The sequence below is a fragment of the Salvelinus alpinus genome, chromosome 2 (genome assembly GCF_045679555.1).
Source record: "Salvelinus alpinus chromosome 2, SLU_Salpinus.1, whole genome shotgun sequence".
Lineage (NCBI taxonomy): Eukaryota > Metazoa > Chordata > Actinopteri > Salmoniformes > Salmonidae > Salvelinus > Salvelinus alpinus.
In genome coordinates, this window is record NC_092087.1 from 103,626,621 (window position 1) to 103,649,502 (window position 22,882).

Below are 22,882 nucleotides of genomic sequence, written 5' to 3' on the forward strand. Positions count from 1 at the left end.
GAGTTATTTACTGTGAAAAAAAAATAACTTACAACATCAACAACATAGGAATCAAACAATTGTATGACCTCTTATATAGCACATTAGGCCCAGACTTTTGGAACTGTGGTTTTCCTAGATATGGCTACTATATTGTGATCACTACATCCAATGAATTTGGATACTGCTTTCAAACAAATTTCTGCAGCATTAGTAAAGATATGATCAAAATATGTTGATGATTTAATTTCTTTACTGTTTGTAACTACCCTGGTAGGTTGATTGATAACCTGAACAAGGTTGCAGGCACTGGTTACAGTTCAAAGCTTTCTCTTGAGTAGGCAGCCTGATCACAGCTTTCCTCCAGTATTAGTTCATTAATTAACAGTGTCTTGAGTTTAGTTTGCCTGTTCTACAGTCTTGTAAAGATAGGGGGGTTGACTGGGACAGGCAATGTAACATCCATAATGTTTTAAGGAAAAGTTTTTGTAAAATTTGCACCTTACAACGGATCATTGAAACTTTCTCTCCAAAGCTAACTTTCATCAAGGTTTTATATGGTCTATTGGTTTCTCTCTTTTCATTGGCAGAATCCTTTTTCAGTGTTATGATATTCATAACATCCATATCCACCAGTCTATCTTCCTGTCAACTAACAGAACTCTGCTGGTTGTCCTGGTAACAGATACCAGTCTATCTTCCTGTCAACTAACAGAACTCTGCTGGTTGTCCTGGTAACAGATACCAGTGAACAGATCTATTTATTTGTTCAAACTGAACTACAGCACTTACTTTGATGAGTCAAATCTGATCCTTTCTTCTCTTCTCGTCCTCTCACAGTTCCACTCAGCCCAGTTGTTTTCCTGCAGTCCACCAGCAGCACAGACAACCTCTTCATACCCAGCAGTGAGGCGCTACCGGGAGAGGCACGACACAGGGACTTCGGGAGGGAGGAAGGGCTAGCGTTGTCCTGGTAACCAAAAAGAGGGGACACAGACACATATCATTATGGATGCTGATGCCACTGTTGTCATGAAGTGTCTTTACAGAAACCCAGCCCAGACCCCGATAGAGCAGGCTGTATGCTAGACCAGACCAAGCTGTACCATCTGGTGTTCTGATCTGGAGAGACTCTTCTCTGACTCGTCAGCATCAGGATGTTGTTGAGGCTCCCCAGAGGATCCACAATAGTCATGTCTCTCTCCTGTGTTAACGAGGACATCAAACAGATCGTAAACTTACGACCATCTATTGCAAGTCTTAGAGTCTTACAAGAGGCATGCATATGTCTAAAATGGCCACTTTCATCATGAGTTCCTAAAATGTTCTTTGTGATGCAAATGTAAAAGGGTCGATCCACAAAATGGGTGACTTTTGCGTCCCTTTGATATTTTAAGTAGAAAATATGCACCAATATTGAATTTTAAAAGCCTGTTATATTAGATGAGGGGAACTTTAATATAGACCACATGGAGAATTCAATACATCTAATTGAAAAGTCCCAACAAAAAATGTACCAATGGCAGATCGAACCTTTAACAATTTATACAGTACTGAACAACATATTAAAATATAGAACTTCAGTAGAACGCCCCCACAGTTCAACAACTGCATAGTTTGTGTCCCTGTTTTTAAGACAGTACTCACTGGTGTTAATCGGATCTTCTGTCTCCTCCTCTTTCACTCCCAAAACGTCTTCCTCCTTCACCTTTATTGAGATAGCATCCTCTTCCTCTCTAAAAGGTTCTTTCTCTTCTTTCACTATAACAGCCTCCTCTTCCTCCTTTTTCATTCTGAAAGATTGTTTCTCCATACAGCAGACCCCCTCTTCATTAGCAAGGGAGGAGTAGTTTGGTGTGCTCATTGTCAGGGATGTTAGCTAGCTAGGTAGCATTAGCGACTAGTATCAGTATCGACTAGTATCAGTATCAATCTTTAACAAGTTTGCAAATTGAACAAGCAAATTAGGTTAAAGTTAAGCAGTTGATACGTCAACCGAAATTTGTTTAAAACACTGGGATTAGCTAATGTACACAAACATGGTCTAAAACGTAAACCTTTCAGTTTTATGTTGGCTAGCAAGCTACCGAGGTGGTTGAAAGAGTATCCGCGTTGTTGTTCCTGAAGAAGCGTCCGGTCCAGTAAATTATACGTCACGCAAGAAGCAACACCTGAAAGACGCACTTCGCCATCTGCTGGCTGGAGTGGGTAACGCAGTTTGGAAACAACAGTTACTACACTTTTTGTATTAGAAAGAACGTCATAATAATTTAACAATAAGCTGATGTTTTTTCTCTTCCAAATAATACGTTCCTGTACACAGACGTAGAAGCTCAAAATGAATATGTAGATGATTAATAAATACTTATATGAATAGGTAGTGTGTTATTAATACACATTTTCTCTGTTTATTTTTCACATTCGTTTTTATCTAGATGTGACCATACTATTCCCTTAAAGCCACGCTCTATAAGATACAAATCATCCTGTAAACAACAGAGCAAATGCATCACATGCAAATAGCACTTGATTATCTGTAGTGCTATACACTGAGTCTACAAAACATTAAGAACACCTGCTCCTTCCATGACTTAGACTGACCAGGTGAATCCAGGCTAAAGCTATGATCCCTTACTGATGTCACTAGTTAAATCCACTTCAATCCGTGTAGATGAAGGGGGGAAACAGGTTAAATAAGGATTTTTAAGCCTTGAGACATGATACATGGATTGTGCATGTGTGCCATTTAGAGAGTGAATGTGGAAGACAAAATATTTAAGTTACTTTGCACGGGGTATTGTAGTAGGTGCCAAGCGCATCGGTTTGTGTCAAGAACTGCAACGCTGCTGGGTTTTCCAGCTCAACAGTTTCCCATGTTTACCAAGAATGGTCCACCACCCAAACAGTGGTGGTCAGTGCCGTTTAAGATGAGGCAGGACGATTGTTTTTTTCATGAGCATGGCCTTAATTCTATTACAGCATATTGGATGACTGTCATTCATATTCCATTCACCCTGTTCAATGTAACAGCAATAGGTTTAGGCTACTACATGATACTAACATTTCCCCTATACCCATCATGAGGTAGCAACCTAGCCTAAACCTTTGCAGTGACACATGGACAGACACATTCAATATCGGCTTGCACACTCTCGCCTGCATCTAGCTAAGATAGAGAAGGTGAACAGTATAACTTTAGACCGTCCCATCGCCCATACCCGGGCGCGAACCAGGGACCATCTGCACACATCAACAACAGTCACCCACGAAGCATGGTTACCCATCGCTCCACAACAGCCGCGGCCCATGAGGTAGCAACCTAGCCTATGAATGAAAGTTTAGAATGTAGGTCACACAGGTCGAGAGCAAATTTTGCGGTGACAGACAGTGACACATGGACAGACAGTGACACATTCAATATCGCCTTGCACACTCTCGCCTGCATCTAGCTGAAATAGAGATATTACTGGACAAATTCAGGTATGTTTATCCTGGTTTTGTTCCGTTTAAGAAACATTTGTCAACAGAATCGGCGGAATGAATACACCCCTGATCATGCATAAACACAGTTCACTTTCTAACAGCCACGTTGTATTCCTTCTCTCCTCCTCTCACCTTTTCCCTTTGCTTCTGGACTTCAATGCACAACACATCAGCTGTATGTGACCAGGAGAAAAAACCTTTCCAAGTCAAACCATAACTGCTACACACAGCCTACATCCTTGTCACCATATTAGCTAAAGTAATGTCATAGTCAACATAGCTAATAGAACTAACGCGTTAGTAAACCTGCTACAATCATGCAGTAACATTACAGTGTACAGTCAGTAAGCAGTTTAGCACTTACATTAGCAGGTCCCAGTGGCAATAAATTAGTAAAACCAAAAGCTTACCTTGACTTGGAAGAGTTCCAGTGTTGTGTTGGATAGTCATAGCCAGCTAGCTAACATAGCATCCCTTTGTTTAAGCCAAGTGTTTGAGTAGGCTAAACTAGATAGCTGCATTTGCTAGCTAAGTAAGTGAAACTGAAAGTGGAAAATAAGTGACGAAATATCTCTCTCTCGCTTCTCCTTCATTTTGGAATAAAATAATTTGTTCAAAACTGTTCAACTATTGTCTTTTCTCTCTTTGAGTCAACTACTCACCACATGTTATGCACTGCAGTGCTAGCTAGCTGTAGCTTATGCTTTCAGTCCTAGATTCATTCTCTGATCCTTTCATTGGTTGGACATCATGTCAGTTCATGCTGTAAGAGCTCTGATAGGTTGGAGGACGTCCTCCGGAAGTTGTCATAATAATAATAAGTCTATGGAAGCCTTGAGAATCCTCCTAGGTTTTGTATTGAAGTCAATGTAACCAGAGGAGGATGCAAAGTAGTATGTTTTAATCAATTATTATTTGGTGATAAAAGTATACTAAATATAATTACATCTAAACTGAAACTGACATACTCCATATTTAGTTCAAATAAATTGTTATTTGCCACATGCGCTGATTACAACAGGTGTAGTAGACCTTACCGTGAAATGCTGAATACAACCTTACTGTGAATTGCTTACTTACAAGCCCTTAACCAACAATGCAGATTTAAGAAAAATAAGAGTTAAGAAAATATTGAGTAAATAAACGAAAGAAAAAAAAGTAACACAATAAAGAATACAGGAGGTTCCAGTACAGAGTCAATGTGGAGGCTATATACAGGGGGTACCAGTACAGAGTCAATGTGGAGGCTATATACAGGAGGTACCAGTACAGAGTCAATGTGGAGGCTATATACATGGGGTACCAGTACAGAGTCAATGTGGAGGCTATATACAGGGGGTACCAGTACAGAGTCAATGTGGAGGCTATATACAGGGGGTACCAGTACAGAGTCAATGTGGAGGCTATATACAGGGGGTACCAGTACAGAGTCAATGTGGAGGCTATATACAGGTGGTACCGGTACAGAGTCAATGTGGAGGCTATATACAGGGGGTAGCGGTACAGAGTTAATGTGGAGCTATATATAGGGGGTACCGGTACAGAGTCAATGTGGAGGCTATATATAGGGGATACCGGTACAGAGTCAATGTGGAGGCTATATACAGGGGGTACCGGTACAGAGTCAATGTGGAGGCTATATACAGGGGGTACCAGTACAGAGTCAATGTGGAGGCTATATACAGGGGATAACGGTACAGAGACAATCTGGAGGCTATATACAGGGGGTACCAGTACAGAGTCAATGTGGAGGCTATATACAGGGGGTACCGGTACAGAGTCAATGTGGAGGCTATATACAGGGGGTACCAGTACAGAGTCAATGTGGAGGCTATATACAGGGGGTACCAGTACAGAGTTAATGTGGAGGCTATATACAGGAGGTACCAGTACAGAGTTAATGTGGAGGCTATATACAGGGGGTACCAGTACAGAGTCAATGTGGAGGCTATATACAGGGGGTAACGGTACAGAGTCAATATACTGAGGTACAGCTTAGGAGCAGGTGTTGAAATAAAAAACATACAGCTTTATACAGTTTGATTTAATGAGGCTTAATGACCAAAAGCACAATTATATTTTTGTAGAAAAACATGAGACAAGTGTACGAGCATATGTGTGTTCTCTAATGAACTTTAAGTAGCCTACATTTGATGTGATATATTATTTTCGAGACAGGATTGTGTGACGGCACAGATCTGGGGAAGTGGACCAAAACATTTCTGCAGCATTGAAGGTCCCAAATAACACATCATTCTTACATACATTTTCTACTATATACATTGCTACTAACACCAGTGCTGCACCTTTGTCCTTGAGAGACTGGATGATGGCTGCCTGCTCCCTCTTCCATAGTGACAACACTGATGGCTCAACATGGGTTTCTGAGAGACTGGATGATGGCTGCCTGCTCCCTCTTCCATAGTGACAACACTGATGGCTCAACATAGGTTTCTGAGAGACTGGATGACGGCTGCCTGCTCCCTCTTCCATAGTGACAACACTATTTTCATTCCCACAGCCTTCATCACCGTCCATGGCACCTTCGCTGCACATCAGACAAGTTCTGAAGAGTTCCAGAAGCTGTGATTGAAACATGATGTACTTCATCTCCTTGTTAGGAGCAGAGTTTCAGACTCTCTGAAATAATATTATGAGTGGCAATACATCAACAGCACAAAGTTAATATGTTACTATGTCCAGTAATGGCACCACCACCCATCAGCCCATTCTCTTCTTTATGTCAAAGCTCCAGTGTATTGTTGCTGTAGGAGTTTATGATTAATAATCCTATTTATTTAAAGCCCCACTAAGATGTCACCATACTATTCCTTTAAAGCCCCTCTGTCAGATATAAATCATCAGAGTGGGAAACCAACTGACATGGAAACAATGGAGCAAATGTATCACTATCAGAGGGGTGTATTATGACATCATATAGAACTACTCAGACATTCCAAATACCACTTGATTATCAGAGGGGTGTATTATGACATCATATAGAACTAGTCAGACATTCCAAATCAGGCTTCATCCATATCATGAAGGTGGATATTGATCCAACCATTTCAAAAGTAATGACCGGGCTGGCAGAAACAGGATATGCCTTTACAATTTTATAAAAGCCGACAGACGATATGTTAGTTCGTTTGACATGGTGGGGTCTTTTTGTGTCAGTTAAAATGTTTAAGCGAGAAATGGCGGTGGAAACTCCTTTATACTCAAATATTTATATTTAAGTTTTGTCACGCAAAGCCTTTTATCTGCAATGAGTCTGTTTGATAGAAACATTTCTGGTGGGAAAAGGCGTATATTGTTTTATGCAGATGTTTGAATATTCACATGAAAATCTGTCTCAAATTACATGGAAACTTAGCTACTAAGGTGGATATTGATCCGACACCTGCTGCTTATTCAAACCAGCCCACTGGGCACAGACGTCAGTTCAACATCTAGTTTCTATTTACATTTCTTTGAGTCGTCAACTAAAGTGAATTCAACATGAAATCAACACAAAATGTCACCTGTCATTGGATTTAGGTTGCCAGTTGGATGAAAAATAACTAAAAATAACTGATGTTGATAGCTTTTTACAAATCCAATCAGTTTTTTACATCTATCATCATCACATGGATTTGTTTTGTTGAAAGTACGTGGAAACAACGTTTATTCAACCAGTGGGAGGCTTGTAATTGCCCCCAGAAAAGTTGAACGAGGAACTCTTCTCAGAGAGAATAACAGAGTTACACAGCACAGTGTAGACAGTCTGAATTCCTGAAGCATTGGGTGATGAGCACATATCTTTATAGTTTCCTGTTCCTGGGAGGGACTTTATTCATACAAGGACGCAGGTGCAGCTGGTTTGCAACACATAATGATGGTCCCAAGAACAGGAGATTATAATAGGACAGTTTCACAAGGTTAGTCACATAATCAGTTATGTGGACACACATACAATTAACATTTTCCGTTACAGTCTGAATATTTGAATTTCATTAAATCATCAGTGGGCCAACAATGCAAATGTAAACAATGGAACAAATGCATCACATCCAAATATCACTGTATTATCTGTAGTGCTGGAGGAATGACACACCCAGATAAACACACACAAAGAGTTTTAAAAAGGACCATTTAAACACATGGAATCTGATCTCCTCTATATTCAAACTGACATACTCCATATTAAATTCATGTTTTCTAATAAAAACAAACAAATATATGTTTGAGTATACCTTGTACCATTTAATTTCATATGGTAAAAACAAGTAAACACATTATCAGTCAACAATATAAGACAATGGGAGCACTGTGTATGTTCTCTGATGAATTTTAAGTCAATGAGATGTGAAATATCAATATACAAGTAATTCTTCTCTTATGTGTGGATTCTCTCATGACGTTTAAGTGACTGTGATGAGTAATATGTTTTCCCAGTCTGAGCAATTTCTAAGCCTTCTCCTCTGTGTGTAGTCTCATGCATTCTTTCAGGCTTCCTAAATGGGCAAAACCTTTACACCCTGGGAGGAGTGGTAAGGCTTCTCCCCTGTGTGTATTCTTTCATGTCGTTTCAGCTGCCCTGAACGGCCGAAACACTTTCCACATTGAGAGCAGTGGTAAGGCTTCTCCCCTGTGTGTATTTTCTCGTGCCGTTTCAGATACCCTGGCTGATTGAAACCCTTTCCACACTGGGAGCAGTGGTAAGGCTTCTCCCCTGTGTGTATTATTTCATGTTGTTTCAGCTCCCCTGAACGGCTGAAACACTTTCCACACTGAGAGCAGTGGTATGGCTTCTCCCCTGTGTGTATTCTCTCGTGCCGTTTCAGAGACCCTGGCTGATTGAAACCCTTTCCACACTGGGAGCAGTGGTAAGGCTTCTCCCCTGTGTGTATTCTCTCGTGTTGGGTCAGGCTTCTTTTCTGGCTGAAACACTGTGCACACTGGGAGCAGTGGTAAGGCTTCTCCCCTGTGTGTATTCTCTCGTGTTGTTTCAGAGACCCTGGCCGCTTGAAACACTGCCCACACTGGGAGCAGTGGTAAGGCTTCTCCCCTGTGTGTTTTATCTCATGTTGTTTCAGCTCCCCTGACCGCTTGAAACACTGCCCACACTGGGAGCAGTGGTAAGGCTTCTCCCCTGTGTGTTTTATCTCATGCCGTTTCAGATGCCCTGGGTGATTGAAACCCTTTCCACACTGGGAGCAGTGGTAAGGCTTCTCCCTTGTGTGTATTTTCTTGTGTTGTTTCAGGTTCCATAACCGGTTACAACCCTTTCTAAAGTGGGAGAACTGGTGTCGTCTTGCTGGTTCGGACGTCCCTGGCTCTGGTTCCTCTGAGTCTGGTCGTTCTCCTGCCAAAAACACTGTTATTTTTAAATAGAGACCCGAATGAAACCTCCACATGATAAAACAACCTTGCTACGAGGGTAAATCCTAAATCAGATCTCTCAATAACCTGAGGCCAGTTTTAACAATTATAGTGTGATTTTAAAACAAATGTAGAGCTTCCTGGCAATTACTGCTATGTTTACATTACTTATTTTATTCATCCTGTTTTACAAGTCAGAACACAAACTAGACAATTCTAGGACACTGAAGACACAGACGTCGCTAGATTCCAATCAAGCAGGTGGTTCTAAATATATAACTTTCATAGCTGTATGATACAGAATGTGACCTACACACTTCCTTAAACATAAAATAACTAAAGAAGTAATTTTGTGTGGAAGTCCAAAACTTGTTTTTACGTCGAAAATACAAAGCACAAGATACAAAGCACTTGAACTTTGTGAAGCGTTTATTTGGGCTGCAATTTCTAAGGCTGGTAACTCTAATGAACTTATGCATCAGAAGTAACTCTGGGCTTTCCATTCCTGTGATGGTCCTTAAAGTAATGATGGACTGTTGTTTCTCTTTGCTTATTTGAGCTGTTCTTGACATAATATGGACTTCGTCTTTTACCCAATAGGGCTATCTTCTGTATACCACCCCTACCTTGTCACAACACAACTGATTGGCTCAAACACATTAACGTCTTATGGCTGCAGCCCGACGCCGGTACACTTATGACAACAGCCAGCTCAAGTGCAGGGCGCGAAATTCAAAATATATATATTTTTAAATATTTAACTTTCACACATTAACAAGTCCAATACAGCATATGAAAGGTACACATCTTGTGAATCCAGCCAACATGTCCGATTTTTAAAATGTTTTACAGCGAAAACACCACGTATATTTATGTTAGCTCACCACCAAATACAAAAGAGGACAGACATTTTTCACAGCACAGGTAGCATGCACAAAGCCAATCTAACTAACCAAGAACCAACCAAACTAACCAACAAACAACTTCATCAGATGACAGTCTTATGACATGTTATTCAATAAATCTATGTTTTGTTCGAAAAAATGTGCATATTTCAGGTATAAATCATAGTTTACATTGCAAGCTACAATCAGAAGTTGCACCGAAAGCAGACAGAATAATTACAGACACCAACGTCAAATACCTAATTACTCATCATAAAACATTTCTGAAAAATACATAGTGTACAGCAATTGAAAGACAGGCATCTTGTGATTCCAGACAATATTTCCGATTTATCAAGTGTTTTACAGCGAAAACACAATATAGCGTTATATTAGCTCACCACAATAGCCAAAAACACAAGCAATTTCCCAGTAGCAAAAGTAAGCGATCGTAACAAACAAGCAAAAGATATATAATTTTTGACTAACCTTGATTTTCTTCCTCAGATGACAGTCCTATAACATCAGGTTATACATACACTTATGTTTTGTTCGAAAATGTGCATATTTAGAGCTGAAATCAATGGTTACACCGTGTGCTAACTTAGCTACTTTTCCCCACTACGTCCGGATTTCTCCTGACACTTTTTCTGACACACATATTCTGACAAAATAGCTATTCATAAACATAACTAAAAAATACATGTTGTATAGGAAATGATAGATCCATTTGTTCTTAATGAAATCGCAGTGTTAGAATTCTAAAAAATAACTTCATTACGATATGCAGCTTCGTTATAGCTAGAGTACCCAAACGTTGGCCGCCGGCGACTAGTACAACATGTTCGACAGATATATGAAATAGCATCATAAAATGTTTCTTACTTTTGCTGATCTTTCATCAGAATGTTGGACAAGGTGTCCTTTGTCCAGAACAGTCGTTGTTTGGAATTAGAACGGACACTTTCCCTCTTCATTTAGCACGCGCGCTAGCCGGGTGGCACGAATCGCTCCATCGTCAACAAAGTCAGAGAACGGAACACGGCAAAACTCCCGAAAAAAATTCAATAATCTGATTAAACTATATTGAAAAAACATACTTTAAGATGATATGGTCACATGTATCAAATAAAATCAAAGCCGGAAATAGTAGTCGTCCATAACGGCAGCTAAACAGAAGGCAATCCCACTGTCCACCGCGCGCTCCTCAGAGTACCGGAAATGAGGGACACGTCATACAAAGAGCCTGTATTCCACGTCAGACCAAGATAAACACGAAATTTCTTCTCTCACAGCCTCTTGACATCCAGGGGAAGGTCTATGAAGTGCACGTAGACTCTTACGTTTCATGCCCATGTATAGGCAGGAAGAAAAACAGAGCCTCAATTTCAGACTTTCCACTTCCTGGTCAGGAAGTTTGTGCCAAATGAGTTCTGTTTGACTCACAGATATAATTCAAACGGTTTTAGAAACTAGAGAGTGTTTTCTATCCAATAGTAATAATAATATGCATATTGTATGAGCAAGAATTGAGTACGAGGCCGTTTGAAATGGGCACATTTTATCTGGCTACTCAATACTGCCCCTGCAGCCCAAACAGGTAAAAATCTAGCCACCGTGTCAGATTTCAAAAAGGCTTTACGGCAAAAGCAAACCATGTGATTATCTGAGGACAGCACCCCATCAAACAAACACATGACAATCCTATTTCAACCCGCCAGGTGCGATACAAAACTCAGAAATAACTATATAATTTGTGCCTTAAGTTTGAAGAGCTTCTTCTGTTGGGACTCCAATATGTCCCATAAACATCACAAATGGGCCTTTTGTTCAATTAATTCCATCGTTATATCTCCAAAATGTCCATTTATTTGGCGCGTTTGATAAAAAAAACACAGGTTCCAACTCACCCAGCATGACTACAAATATCTAATAAGTTAAGTTACCTGTAAACGCTGTCCAAACATTTCAAACAACTTTCCTAATCCAACTTTAGGTATTTTAAAATGTAAATAATCGAGAAAATTTAAGATGGGATAAACTGTGTTCAATACCGGATAAAAACAACGTGAAGCGCGTGACCTGGAGCGCGCATCAAAACATTAGAGAGCACTAGGCTGGACCCTCGTTCTGAATAGCCGTACTTCTTCATTTCTCTAAAGAAAAACATCAACCAATTTCTAAAGACTGTTGACATCTAGTGGAAGCAATAGGAACTGCAACCAAGTGCCACAGAAAAGTGCCACACAAAGCCATTTGAAAACAGAGTCACCTCAACAACAAAAAATTCCTCCTGGATGGTTTGTCCTCGGGGTTTCACCTGCCAAATAAGTTCTGTTATACCCACAGACATTATTTTATTCATTCATTCACCGCAAAGATAGCATTCGCAAAAACCAGCAAAAGATATAAAATTAATCACTATAACATCATGTTACACAATACATATATGTTTTGTTCGAAAATGTGCATATTTAGAGGTACAAATCTTGGTTTTACATTGTGAATACGTAGCCAAAATGCACAAAATTGTTCAGAGATATTTTGGACAGTCACCTAATCTAATCAAAGAACTCATCATAAACTTTACTAAAAAATACATGTCGTACAGCAAATGAAAGATACACTGGTTCTTAATGCAACCGCTGTGTTAGATTTGAAAAAATAACTTTAGTACAACATACAGCTTGCGTTATTGCGAGACAGCGCCCGCTAAAAGGGCGGAGAATAGGACTAAACATTTCACACAAAAATACGAAATAACATCATAAATTGTTCTTACTTTTGCTGGGCTTCCATCAGAATCTTGTACAAGGAGTCCTAGGTCCAGAATAAATCGTTGTTTGGTTTTAGAATGTCCTTCTCTCCTGTCGAATTAGCAACCTTAGCTAGCCAAGTGGCGCGAAGATGTCCATCTTCACCTGACGCAGAGAACGTAAAACTCCAAAACTCCCGATAAACGTTGAATAATCTGATAAAACTCAGTTGAAAAAACCTACTTTATGATGTATCAAATAAAAACAAAGCCGGAGATATTAGCCGTGTATACCGAACGCTTATCAGAAGACAATGGGAAGGTCCTTCCCGCGCCTAGGTAGAGAAGGGAAATTGTGGACACGTCATTCCAAGAGCTCTTGTTCGACCTCAGATCAAGCTAGACACCCCATTCCACCTTCCACTGCCTGTTGACATCTAGTGGAAGGCGTATGCAGTGCATGCAAATCCATAAATATAAAGCAATTCAATAGGCAGGCCCTGGAACAGAGCATCGTTTTCAGATTTTTCACCTTCTGTCTGGAAGTTTGCTGCCAAATGAGTTCTGTTTCACTCACAGATATAATTCAAACAGTTTTAGAAACTTGAGAGTGTTTTCTATCCAATAGTAATAATAATATGCATATTGTACTATCTAGAATAGAGTACGAGGCAGTTTAATTTGGGCACAATTTTTCCCAAAGTGGAAACAGCGCCCCCGTATTGACAAAAGGTTAACAAGTCCAATACAGCAAATGAAAGATAAACATCTTGTGAATCCAGCCAACATGTCCGATTTTTTAAATGTTTTACAGCAAAAACACCACGTATATTTATGTTAGCTCACCACCAAATACAAAAAAGCACAGACATTTCTTTCACAGCACAGGTAGCTTGCACAAAACCGACCAAATAGAGATAGAATTAGTCACTAACCAAGAAACAACTTCATCAGATGACAGTCTTATAACATCTTATACAATAAATCTATGTTTTGTTCGAAAAATTTGCATATTTCAGGTATAAATCATAGTTTTACATTGCAGCTACAAATCAGAAATAGCACCGAAGCAGCTAGAACAATTACAGAGACCAACGTGAAATACCTAAATACTCATCATAAAACATTTATGAAAAATACATGGTGTACAGCAAATGAAAGACAAACATCTTGTGAATCCAGCCAATATTTCAGATTTTTTAAGTGTTTTACAGCGAAAACACAATATAGCATTATATTAGCTTACCACAATAGCCAAAAACACAACCCATTTATCAGCAGCAAAAGTTAGCAATCGCAAAAAAACAGCAAAAGATATATAATTTTTCACTAACCTGGACAAACTTCCTCAGATGACAGTCCTATAACATCAGGTTATACAATACACTTATGTTTTGTTCGAAAATGTGCATATTTAGAGCTGAAATCCGTGGGTATACATTGTGAAAATGTAGCAACTTTTTTCCAGAATCTCCGGATATATTTCTGACACTCATCTATTCTGACCAAATAACTTATCATAAACTTTACAAAAAAATACATGTTGTACAGCAAATGATAGATACACTAGTTCTTAATGCAATCGCCGTGTTAGAATTCTAAAAATAACTTTAGTACGACATACAGCTTACGTTATAGCGAGACAGCGCCAAAAATCTGGGCGGAATATAATACTAAAAATTTTCGACAGAAATACGAAATAACATCATAAATGTGTCCTACTTTTGGTGAGCTTCCATCAGAATCTTGTACAAGGGGTCCTTTGTCCAGAATAAATCGTAGTTTGGATTTAGAATGTCCTCTTCGTATGTCGATTTAGCAACCAAAGCTAGCCAAGTGGCGCGAAGCTGTCCATCACCACCAAACGCAGAGAACGGAACACGCCAAAACTCCCGAAAAACGTTCAATAATCTGATAAAACTATATTGAAAGAACATACTTTACGATGATATTGTCACATTTATCAAATAAAATCAAAGCTGGAGAAATTAGCAGTCTATAAGGAAAGCTTTTCAGAAGCCAATGCTGATGTCCTACCCGCGCCTTCCTGAACAAAGGAAATTGGGGTCATGTCATTCCAAGACCTCTCTTTTGACCTCAGATCAGGCTATACACTCCATTTCTTCTCTCACTGCCTATTGACATCTAGTGGAAGGCGTATGAAGTGCATGTATACTAATAGATTTCAAGCAAATGAATAGGGAGGCCCTGGAACAGAGCCTCGATTTCAGATTTTTCACTTTCTGACAGGAAGTTTGCTGCAAAATGAGTTCTGTTTTACTCACAGATATAATTCAAACGGTTTTAGAAACTTGAGAGTGTTTTCTATCCAATAGTTTTCTATCCAATAATAATATGCATATTGTACGAGCAAGAATTGAGTACGAGGCCGTTTGAAATGGGCACCTTTCATCCAAGCTACTCAATACTGCCCCTGCAGCCATAATGCTACAGTCCTCCTTTAAGACTCCATGCTACAGTCCTCCTTTAAGACTCCATGCTACAGTCCTCCTTTAAGACTCCATAATGTTTCATCATTAGATGCTACAGTCCTCCTTTAAGACTCCATCATGTTTAGAATGTGTCTGGAAGCGCTACTCTATCTATTCTACTCTCATCCTTTTGGTTTTAATCATATTTAATAACAATAATAATGTTATACTAGATAATAACTAACTTTAATAACTAGAGTTAATACCTGCCTGGCGCACCAACAAAATCTTTATCTTTACCCCCCTCTTACAATACCGCTACAGAATTAGCATAGTAGGCCATGTAATTTAAGGTAATCTGAAATATTTAGGACTAACTTATTCCTTGCCACCCATTCTGAAACTAACTGCAGCTCTATGTTAAGTGTTGCAGTCATTTCAGTCGCTGTAGTAGCTGACGTGTACAGTGTTGAGTCATCCGCATACATAGACACACTGGCTTAACTCAAATGTCATTGGCATGTTGTTGGTAAAGATTGAAAAAAGGTGCTAAACAGCTGCCCTGGGGAATTCCTGATTCTACCTTGATTTTGTTGTACAGGCTTCCATTAAAGAACACTGTGTTCTGTTAGACAGGTAGCTCTGGGGCGGCAGGTAGCCTAGTGGTTAGAGCGGTAGGCCAGTAACCGAAACATTGCTGGATCGAATCCCCGAGCTGACAAGGTAAAACTCTGTCGTTCTGCCCCTGAACAAGGCAGTCCTAGGCCGTCATTGAAAAAAATAATTTGTTCTTAACTGACTTGCCTAGTTAAATAAAGTTTACATTTAAAAAAAAAAAACTCTTTATCCACAATATAGCAGGGGGTGTAAAGCCATACGTTTTTTTCAGCAGCAGACTATGATCGATACTGTCAAAAGCCGCACTGAAGTCTAACAAAACAGCCCCAACAATATTTTTATCATCAATTTCTCTCAGCCAATCAGTCATTTGTAAGTGCTGTTCTTGTTGAATGAACTTCCCTATAAGCTGAAAGTCTCAATTTGTTTACTGTAAAATAGCATTGTATCTGGCCAAACAACATTTATTTTTTTTAAATGTAAGGGTTGGTAACAGGTTGATTGGTCGGCTATTTAAGCCAGTAAAGGGAGCTTTACTATTCTTGGGTAGTGGAATGACTTTAGCTTCCCTCCAGGCCTGCGGGAACACACTTTCTTGTAGGCTTAAATTGAAGATAATGCGAATAGAAGTGGAAATATCGGCCGCTATTATCCTCAATCATTTTCCATCCACGTTGTCAGACACCAGTGACATGTCATTGTTGATTTTTTTGCCCAAAATTTCATTGAAGATGCTCCAAAGCTTTTTAAAATCATCCTTCATGTCATTTATCTTTGTTTCATAGTGTAGTTTCTTCTTTTTATTCAGTTTAGTCACATGATTTCTCAATTTGCAATACGTTTGCCAATCAGTTATACAGCCAGACCTATTTGCCATCTCTTTTGCCTCCCTCTTCATCATACCATTTTTAAATTCCTCATCAATCCACGTGGATTTAACGGTTTTTACAGCCATCTGTGGATTAGATGAAGGAGGGGTTGAGGTCAGGACAGATTCTCATCAGGGAGATAAAGGTGTGGTATCCTGTTACCCTCTTTACTCTCTTCCTGTGGAACCATAAGATGTAAGGATTGGAGAGAAGGAGGAGTGTCTTAAGTGAGATATATATCTGGATGGAACAAATGTTGGGATGTCTGAATTACAGATGTACAAAACCTTTGGGAATAATTAAACTTGGTTAAACCTTCTCTAGTGTCCGTGAGTTATTTACTGTGAAAAAAAAATAACTTACAACATCAACAACATAGGAATCAAACAATTGTATGACCTCTTATATAGCACATTAGGCCCAGACTTTTGGAACTGTGGTTTTCCTAGATATGGCTACTATATTGTGATCACTACATCCAATGAATTTGGATACTGCTTTCAAACAAATTTCTGCAGCATTAGTAAAGATATGATCAAAATATGTTGATGATTTCATTTCTTTACTGTTTGTAACTACCCTGGTAGGTTGATTGATAACCTGAACCAGGTTGACGGCACTGGTTACAGTTTGAAGCTTTCTCTTGAGTGGGCAGCCTGATCACAGCTTTCCTCCAGTATTAGTTAATTAATTACCAGTGTCTGGAGTTTAGTTTGCCTGTTCTACAGTCTTGTAAAGATAGGGGGGTTGACTGGGACAGGCAATGTAACATCCATAATGTTTTAAGGAAAAGTTTTTGTAAAACAAGCACCTTACATTGGATCATCTTGAAACTTTCTCTCCAAAACGAACTTTCATCAAGGTTTTATATGGTCTATTGGTTTCTCTCTTTTCATTGGCAGAATCCTTTTTCAGTGTTATGATATTCATAACATCCATATCCACCAGTCTATCTTCCTGTCAACTAACAGAACTCTGCTGGTTGTCCTGGTAACAGATACCAGTCTATCTTCCTGTCAACTAACAGAACTCTGCTGGTTGTCCTGGTAACAGATACCAGTCTATCTTCATGTCAACTAACAGAACTCTGCTGGTTGTCCTGGTAACAGATACCAGTCTATCTTCCTGTCAACTAACAGAACTCTGCTGGTTGTCCTGGTAACAGATACCAGTCTATCTTCCTGTCGACTAACAGACCTCTGCTGGTTGTCCTGGTAACAGATACCAGTGGGCAGATCTATTTATTTGTTCAAACTGAACTACAGAACTTACTTTGATGAGTCAAATCGGATCCTTTCTTCTCTCCTCCTCCTCTCACAGTTCCACTCAGCCCCGTTGTTTTCCTGCAGTCCACCAGCAGCACAGACAACCTCTTCATACCCAGCAGTAAGGTGCTACCGGGACAGGCACGGCACGGGGACTCCGGGAGGGAGGAAGGGCTAGTGTTGTCCTGGTAACCACAAAGAGGGGACACAGACACATATCATTATGGATGCTGATGTCACAAAGTGTTTTACAGAAACCCAGCCCAGACCCCGATAGAGCAAGCTGTATGCTAGACCAGACCAAGCTGTACCATCTGGTGTTCTGTTCTGGAGAGACTCTTCTCTGACTCGTCAGCATCAGGATGTTGTTGAGGCTCCCCAGAGGATCCACCATAGTCACGTCTCTCTCCTGCTTGAATGACAACATCAAACAGACAGTCAACTTATAACCGTCTATTACAATCATAGGGTCTCAAAAAAAATGGTAACTTTCATCATGATTTTTAAATATATTGTTTGTGATGCAAATGTGAAAGGGTGACTTTCACGTATACTTGAGTCATTTTCTATTAAGGTATCTTTACTTATATTCAAGTATGACAATTGGGTACTTTTTCCACCACTGTGATTCATTGGGTCTTACAATAGGCATGAATGTGTCTAAAAAGGGCCTATAAAATATTATTTGTGATGCAAATGTTAAAGGGTCGTTCTACTAAATGGGTGCCTTTTGTGTCCCTTTGATATTTTAAGTAGAAATTATGCAACAATATTGAATTTGAAAAGACTGTTATATTAGATGAGGGGAACTTTAATATAGACCACATGGAGAATTCAATACATCTAATTTGAAAGTCCCCAAAATAAATGTACCAATGGCAGATTGAACCTTTAAGAATGTATACAGTAGGAAACGGGTGGGTATAATTTGTGGAACGTTCCAACAGGAATCTGTTCCAAAAACTTCGTAAATGACAAGGATGCCAACAAACAACGCATACAAAGTAGCATGATCAATTCACCTAGCTAACTAGCTGCCAAAAGGGCATCAACTCACCATGTAGCTTATTCTTAATGTTTGTCCATAGGCTACCAGAGTGAGGACAGACATTTTTCAGAATAAACGTGGTGAGTGAAACACTCCCTACCCGGTATCCTGTTCTGCCGCTATACAACTGTGTATGCGTTGTTTGTTGGCATCCTTGCTCGAAACATATTCAAGTATAGAACTTCAGTAGAATGCCCCTTAAAACCACACATTAGTTCAACAACTGCATAGTTTGTGCCTATGTTTAAGAAAGTACTCACTGGTGTTAATCGGATCTTCTGTCTCCTCCTCTTTCACTCCAAAAACGTCTTCCTCCTTCACCTTTATTGAGATAGCCTCCTCTTCCTCCTCATTTTTCATTCTGAAAGGTTCTTTCTCTTCTTCCTTCACTATAACAGCCTCTTCTTCCTTCACTATAACAGCCTCTTCTTCCTTCACTATAACAGCCTCTTCCTCCTTCACTATAACAGCCTCCTCTTCCTCCTTTTTCATTCTGAAAGGTTCTTTCTCTCCTTTCACTGTAATACCCTCCTCTTCTTCTTTCACGACAATGTTCAGCGCCAGAGTTTCTTTCTCCGTCCAGCAGACCTCCTCTTCTTTAGCAGGGGAGGAGTAGTTTAGTGAACTCATGGTCGGGGATGTTAGCTAGCTAGCATTAGCGACTAGCCTAGTGCTAGGCTCAGCATCAATCTTTAACAAGTTTGCAAATTGAACAAGCAAATTAGGTTAAAGTTAACCAGTTAATACGTCTACAGAATTATGTTTACAACAGTGAGATTAGCTAATGTACATAAACGTGGTCTAAAGCGTCAATCTTTCAGTTTTATGTTGGCTTGCAAGCTACCGAGGCGGTTGAAAGAGTAGCCGCGTTGTTGTTCCTGAAGAAGCGACCCGTCCAGTAAATTATACGTCACGCAAGAAGCAACAACAATCGTCTGAAAGACGCACTTCGCCATCTGCTGGCTGGAGTGGGTAACGCAGTTTGGAAACAAGTTACTACACTTTTGTATTGGAAAGAACGTCATAATAATTTAACAATAAGCTGATGTTTTTTCTCTTACGTCTTACAAATAATACTTTCCTGTACATAGAAGTAGAAGCTTAATATGAACATGTGGATGATGAATAAATACTTCCATGAATAGGTAGTGTGTTAAAACACATTTGCTCTGTTCATTTTTCACATTCGTTTTTATCTAGATGTGACCATACTACTCCCTTAAAGCCACGCTCTATAAGATACAAATCATCCTGTAAACAATAGAGCAAATACGGTGAAGCAATGTGATGGCAGCATCATGCTGTGGGGTTGTTTTTCAGCGGCAGGGACTGGGAGACTAGTCATGATCGAGGGAAAGATGAACAGACTGGAGCAAAGGTTCACCTTCCAACAGAACAACAATCCTAAGCACACAGCCAAGACAACGCAGAAGTGGCTTCGGGACAAGTCTCTGAATGTCCTTGAGTGACCCAGCCAAAAATACAGGTGTACCCAAGAATACTCTAGGCTGTAATTGCTGCCAAAGATGCTTCAACAAAGTACTGAGTAAAGGGTCTGAATACTTATGTAAATGTTATATTTCAGTTTTTAATTATAAAATACATTTGCAAAAATTTCTAAAACCCTGTCTTTGCTTTATCATTATGGGGTGTTGTGTGTAGATTGAAGAGGAAAACATCCCAATTTAATCAATTTTAGAATAAGGCTGTAACATAACAAAATGTGGAAAAAGTCAGGAGGTCTGAATACCTCCCGAATGCACTGTAAGTGATTGTGTATGTAGACCAGAATATCAGGAACAGGCTGGATGTGAGAAGGAGGATGGCATCTCACTACCATTCAGCATTCAGGAAGTAAACTGAAAATGCCAATTCTCTTCTATGGTTTTCAATGAGGAATATGTGGAATTGGAATTTGGTTTACTTCTTGAATTGACTGGAATTGAAATGGAATTAACTCCAACCCTGGTTTTACTACAAAGCTGTCAACGTCATCATTTAGTCAATCGATGTTATAATGCATAACGCTCACAGATGTGCTTGTTCTCATTCAGACTACATTTTCTAATTGAATAACAGAATAGAAGAAAAACATTGTATTATGCACCTGAATAACTTTCGACATGGACATCCTGGTTGATTCTCTGCTCAACAACACTGACTGGGGTGTATTATGACATCATATAGAACTACTCAGACATTCCAAGTATCACTTGATTATCAGAGGGGTGTATTATGACATCATATAGAACTACTCAGACATTCCAAGTATCACTTGATTATCAGAGGGGTGTATTATGACATCAGATAGAACTACTCAGACATTCCAAATATCACTTGATTATCAGATGGGTGTATTATGACATCAGATAGAACTACTCAGACATTCCAAATATCACTTGATTATCAGAGGGGTGTATTATGACATCAGATAGAACTACTCAGACAATCCAAATATCATATGATTATCAGAGGGGTGTATTATGATATCAGATAGAACTACTCAGACATTCCAAATATCATATGATTATCAGAGGGGTGTATTATGACATCAGATAGAACTACTCAGACATTCCAAATATCATATGATTATCAGAGGGGTGTATTATGACATCAGATAGAACTACTCAGACATTCCAAATATCATATGATTATCAGAGGAGTGAATTATGACATCAGATAGAACTACTCAGACATTCCAAATATCATATGATTATCAGAGGGGTGTATTATGACATCAGATAGAACTACTCAGACATTCCAAATATCATATGATTATCAGAGGAGTGAATTATGACATCAGATTGAACTACTCATACATTCCAAATATCATATGATTATCAGAGGAGTGAATTATGACATCAGATTGAACTACTCAGACATTCCAAATATCACTTGATTATCAGAGGGGTGTATTATGACATCAGATAGAACTACTCAGACATTCCAAATCAGGCTTCATCCATATCATGAAGGTGGATATTGATCCAACCATTTCAAAAGTAATGACCGGGCTGACGGAAACAGGATATGCACTTTTATAAATGCCAACAGACAATTTGTTAGTTTGTTTGACAAGTTGTTAGTTGTCTTTTTGTGTCAGTAAAAATGTCTAAGCGAGAAATGGCTGTGGAAACGGCTTTATGCGCAAATATTTCTATAATAACTGTCGTGTCTCTTTGTCTTAGCTCTTATTACTTATTTATATCATAAGACTCCGCATACAAGGAATGGAACTGCAGCTTCACATTTACTAAAACGAGTTAGTACCAGATTAACATAGAACAACACTGCGCATGACCAAGGGTGCTCCGTTCTTAAAGGGGACATCAGTAATTAACAGAACATTCCTTCTCTTATTCAATCAGACTTTAACCAAACCACAACTGAAACATGTCCCAGAACTTGTTGTAGTTGTTTTGCATCTTTTAATTTGAACTTGAACAATTCGTTTTTGTTTGTTTGTTTATAAGTCCAGTCTGTCTGGTGGACGGTGCCTTCGTTCTGGGTAGCACCTTGGATTGAAAAGTGAAATTTGTAAGGCTTCTTTCTCCCTGTGTGTATACGCTCCCTGTGTGTATGAGCTTTCTGCTTCCCTAACTCCGTAAAACTCCTTCCACACTGAACGCAATGGTATGGCTTCTCCCCTGTGTGTATTTCGCTCATGATATTTCATGTTTCCTAACATGTTAAAACTCTTTCCACAATGGGAGCAGTGGTACATCCCTGATAGTGAACATTTATCCTTTGCCAAGATAATCCATCCACCTGACAGGTGTGGCATATCAAGAATCTGATTAAACAGCATTATCATTACACATGTGCACCTTGTGCCGGGGACAATAAAAGGCCACAAAAATGTGCAGTTCTGTCACACAACACAGCGGGCAATTGGCATGCTGACTGCAGGAATGTCCATTGAGGTGGTTGCCAGGGGATTTTATGGACAGCACCAGTCAAAAGTTTGGACACACCTACTTATTCAAGGGTTTTTCTTTATTTTCACTATGAAATAACACATATGGAATCAGTAACCAAAAAAAGTGTTAAATAAATCAAAATATATTTTAGATTCTTCAAACTTGCCACCTTTTGCCTTGATGACAGCTTTGCACACTCTTGGCATTCTCTCAACCAGCTTCACCTGGAATGCTTTTCCAACAGTCTTGTAGGAGTTCCAACACA

The 22,882-nt window shown here is 39.4% G+C and overlaps 1 protein-coding gene across 1 annotated transcript in view; it reads right to left on the reverse strand.

Moving 5' to 3' along the window:
- Positions 1-7,686: 7,686 nt before the first annotated feature.
- LOC139542056 (zinc finger protein 420-like) overlaps positions 7,687-22,882 on the reverse strand; it is a 44,259-nt gene continuing 29,063 nt past the window's right edge. The window contains exons 5-8 of the mRNA XM_071347056.1: positions 18,958-19,342; positions 17,961-18,061; positions 17,657-17,834; positions 7,687-8,809 (exon numbers count right to left, since the gene is read on the reverse strand). Coding sequence (XP_071203157.1) covers positions 7,959-8,809; positions 17,657-17,834; positions 17,961-18,061; positions 18,958-19,342 — 1,515 coding nt within the window. The 3' untranslated portion in view covers positions 7,687-7,958. The remainder of the gene's footprint in view (positions 8,810-17,656; positions 17,835-17,960; positions 18,062-18,957; positions 19,343-22,882) is intronic.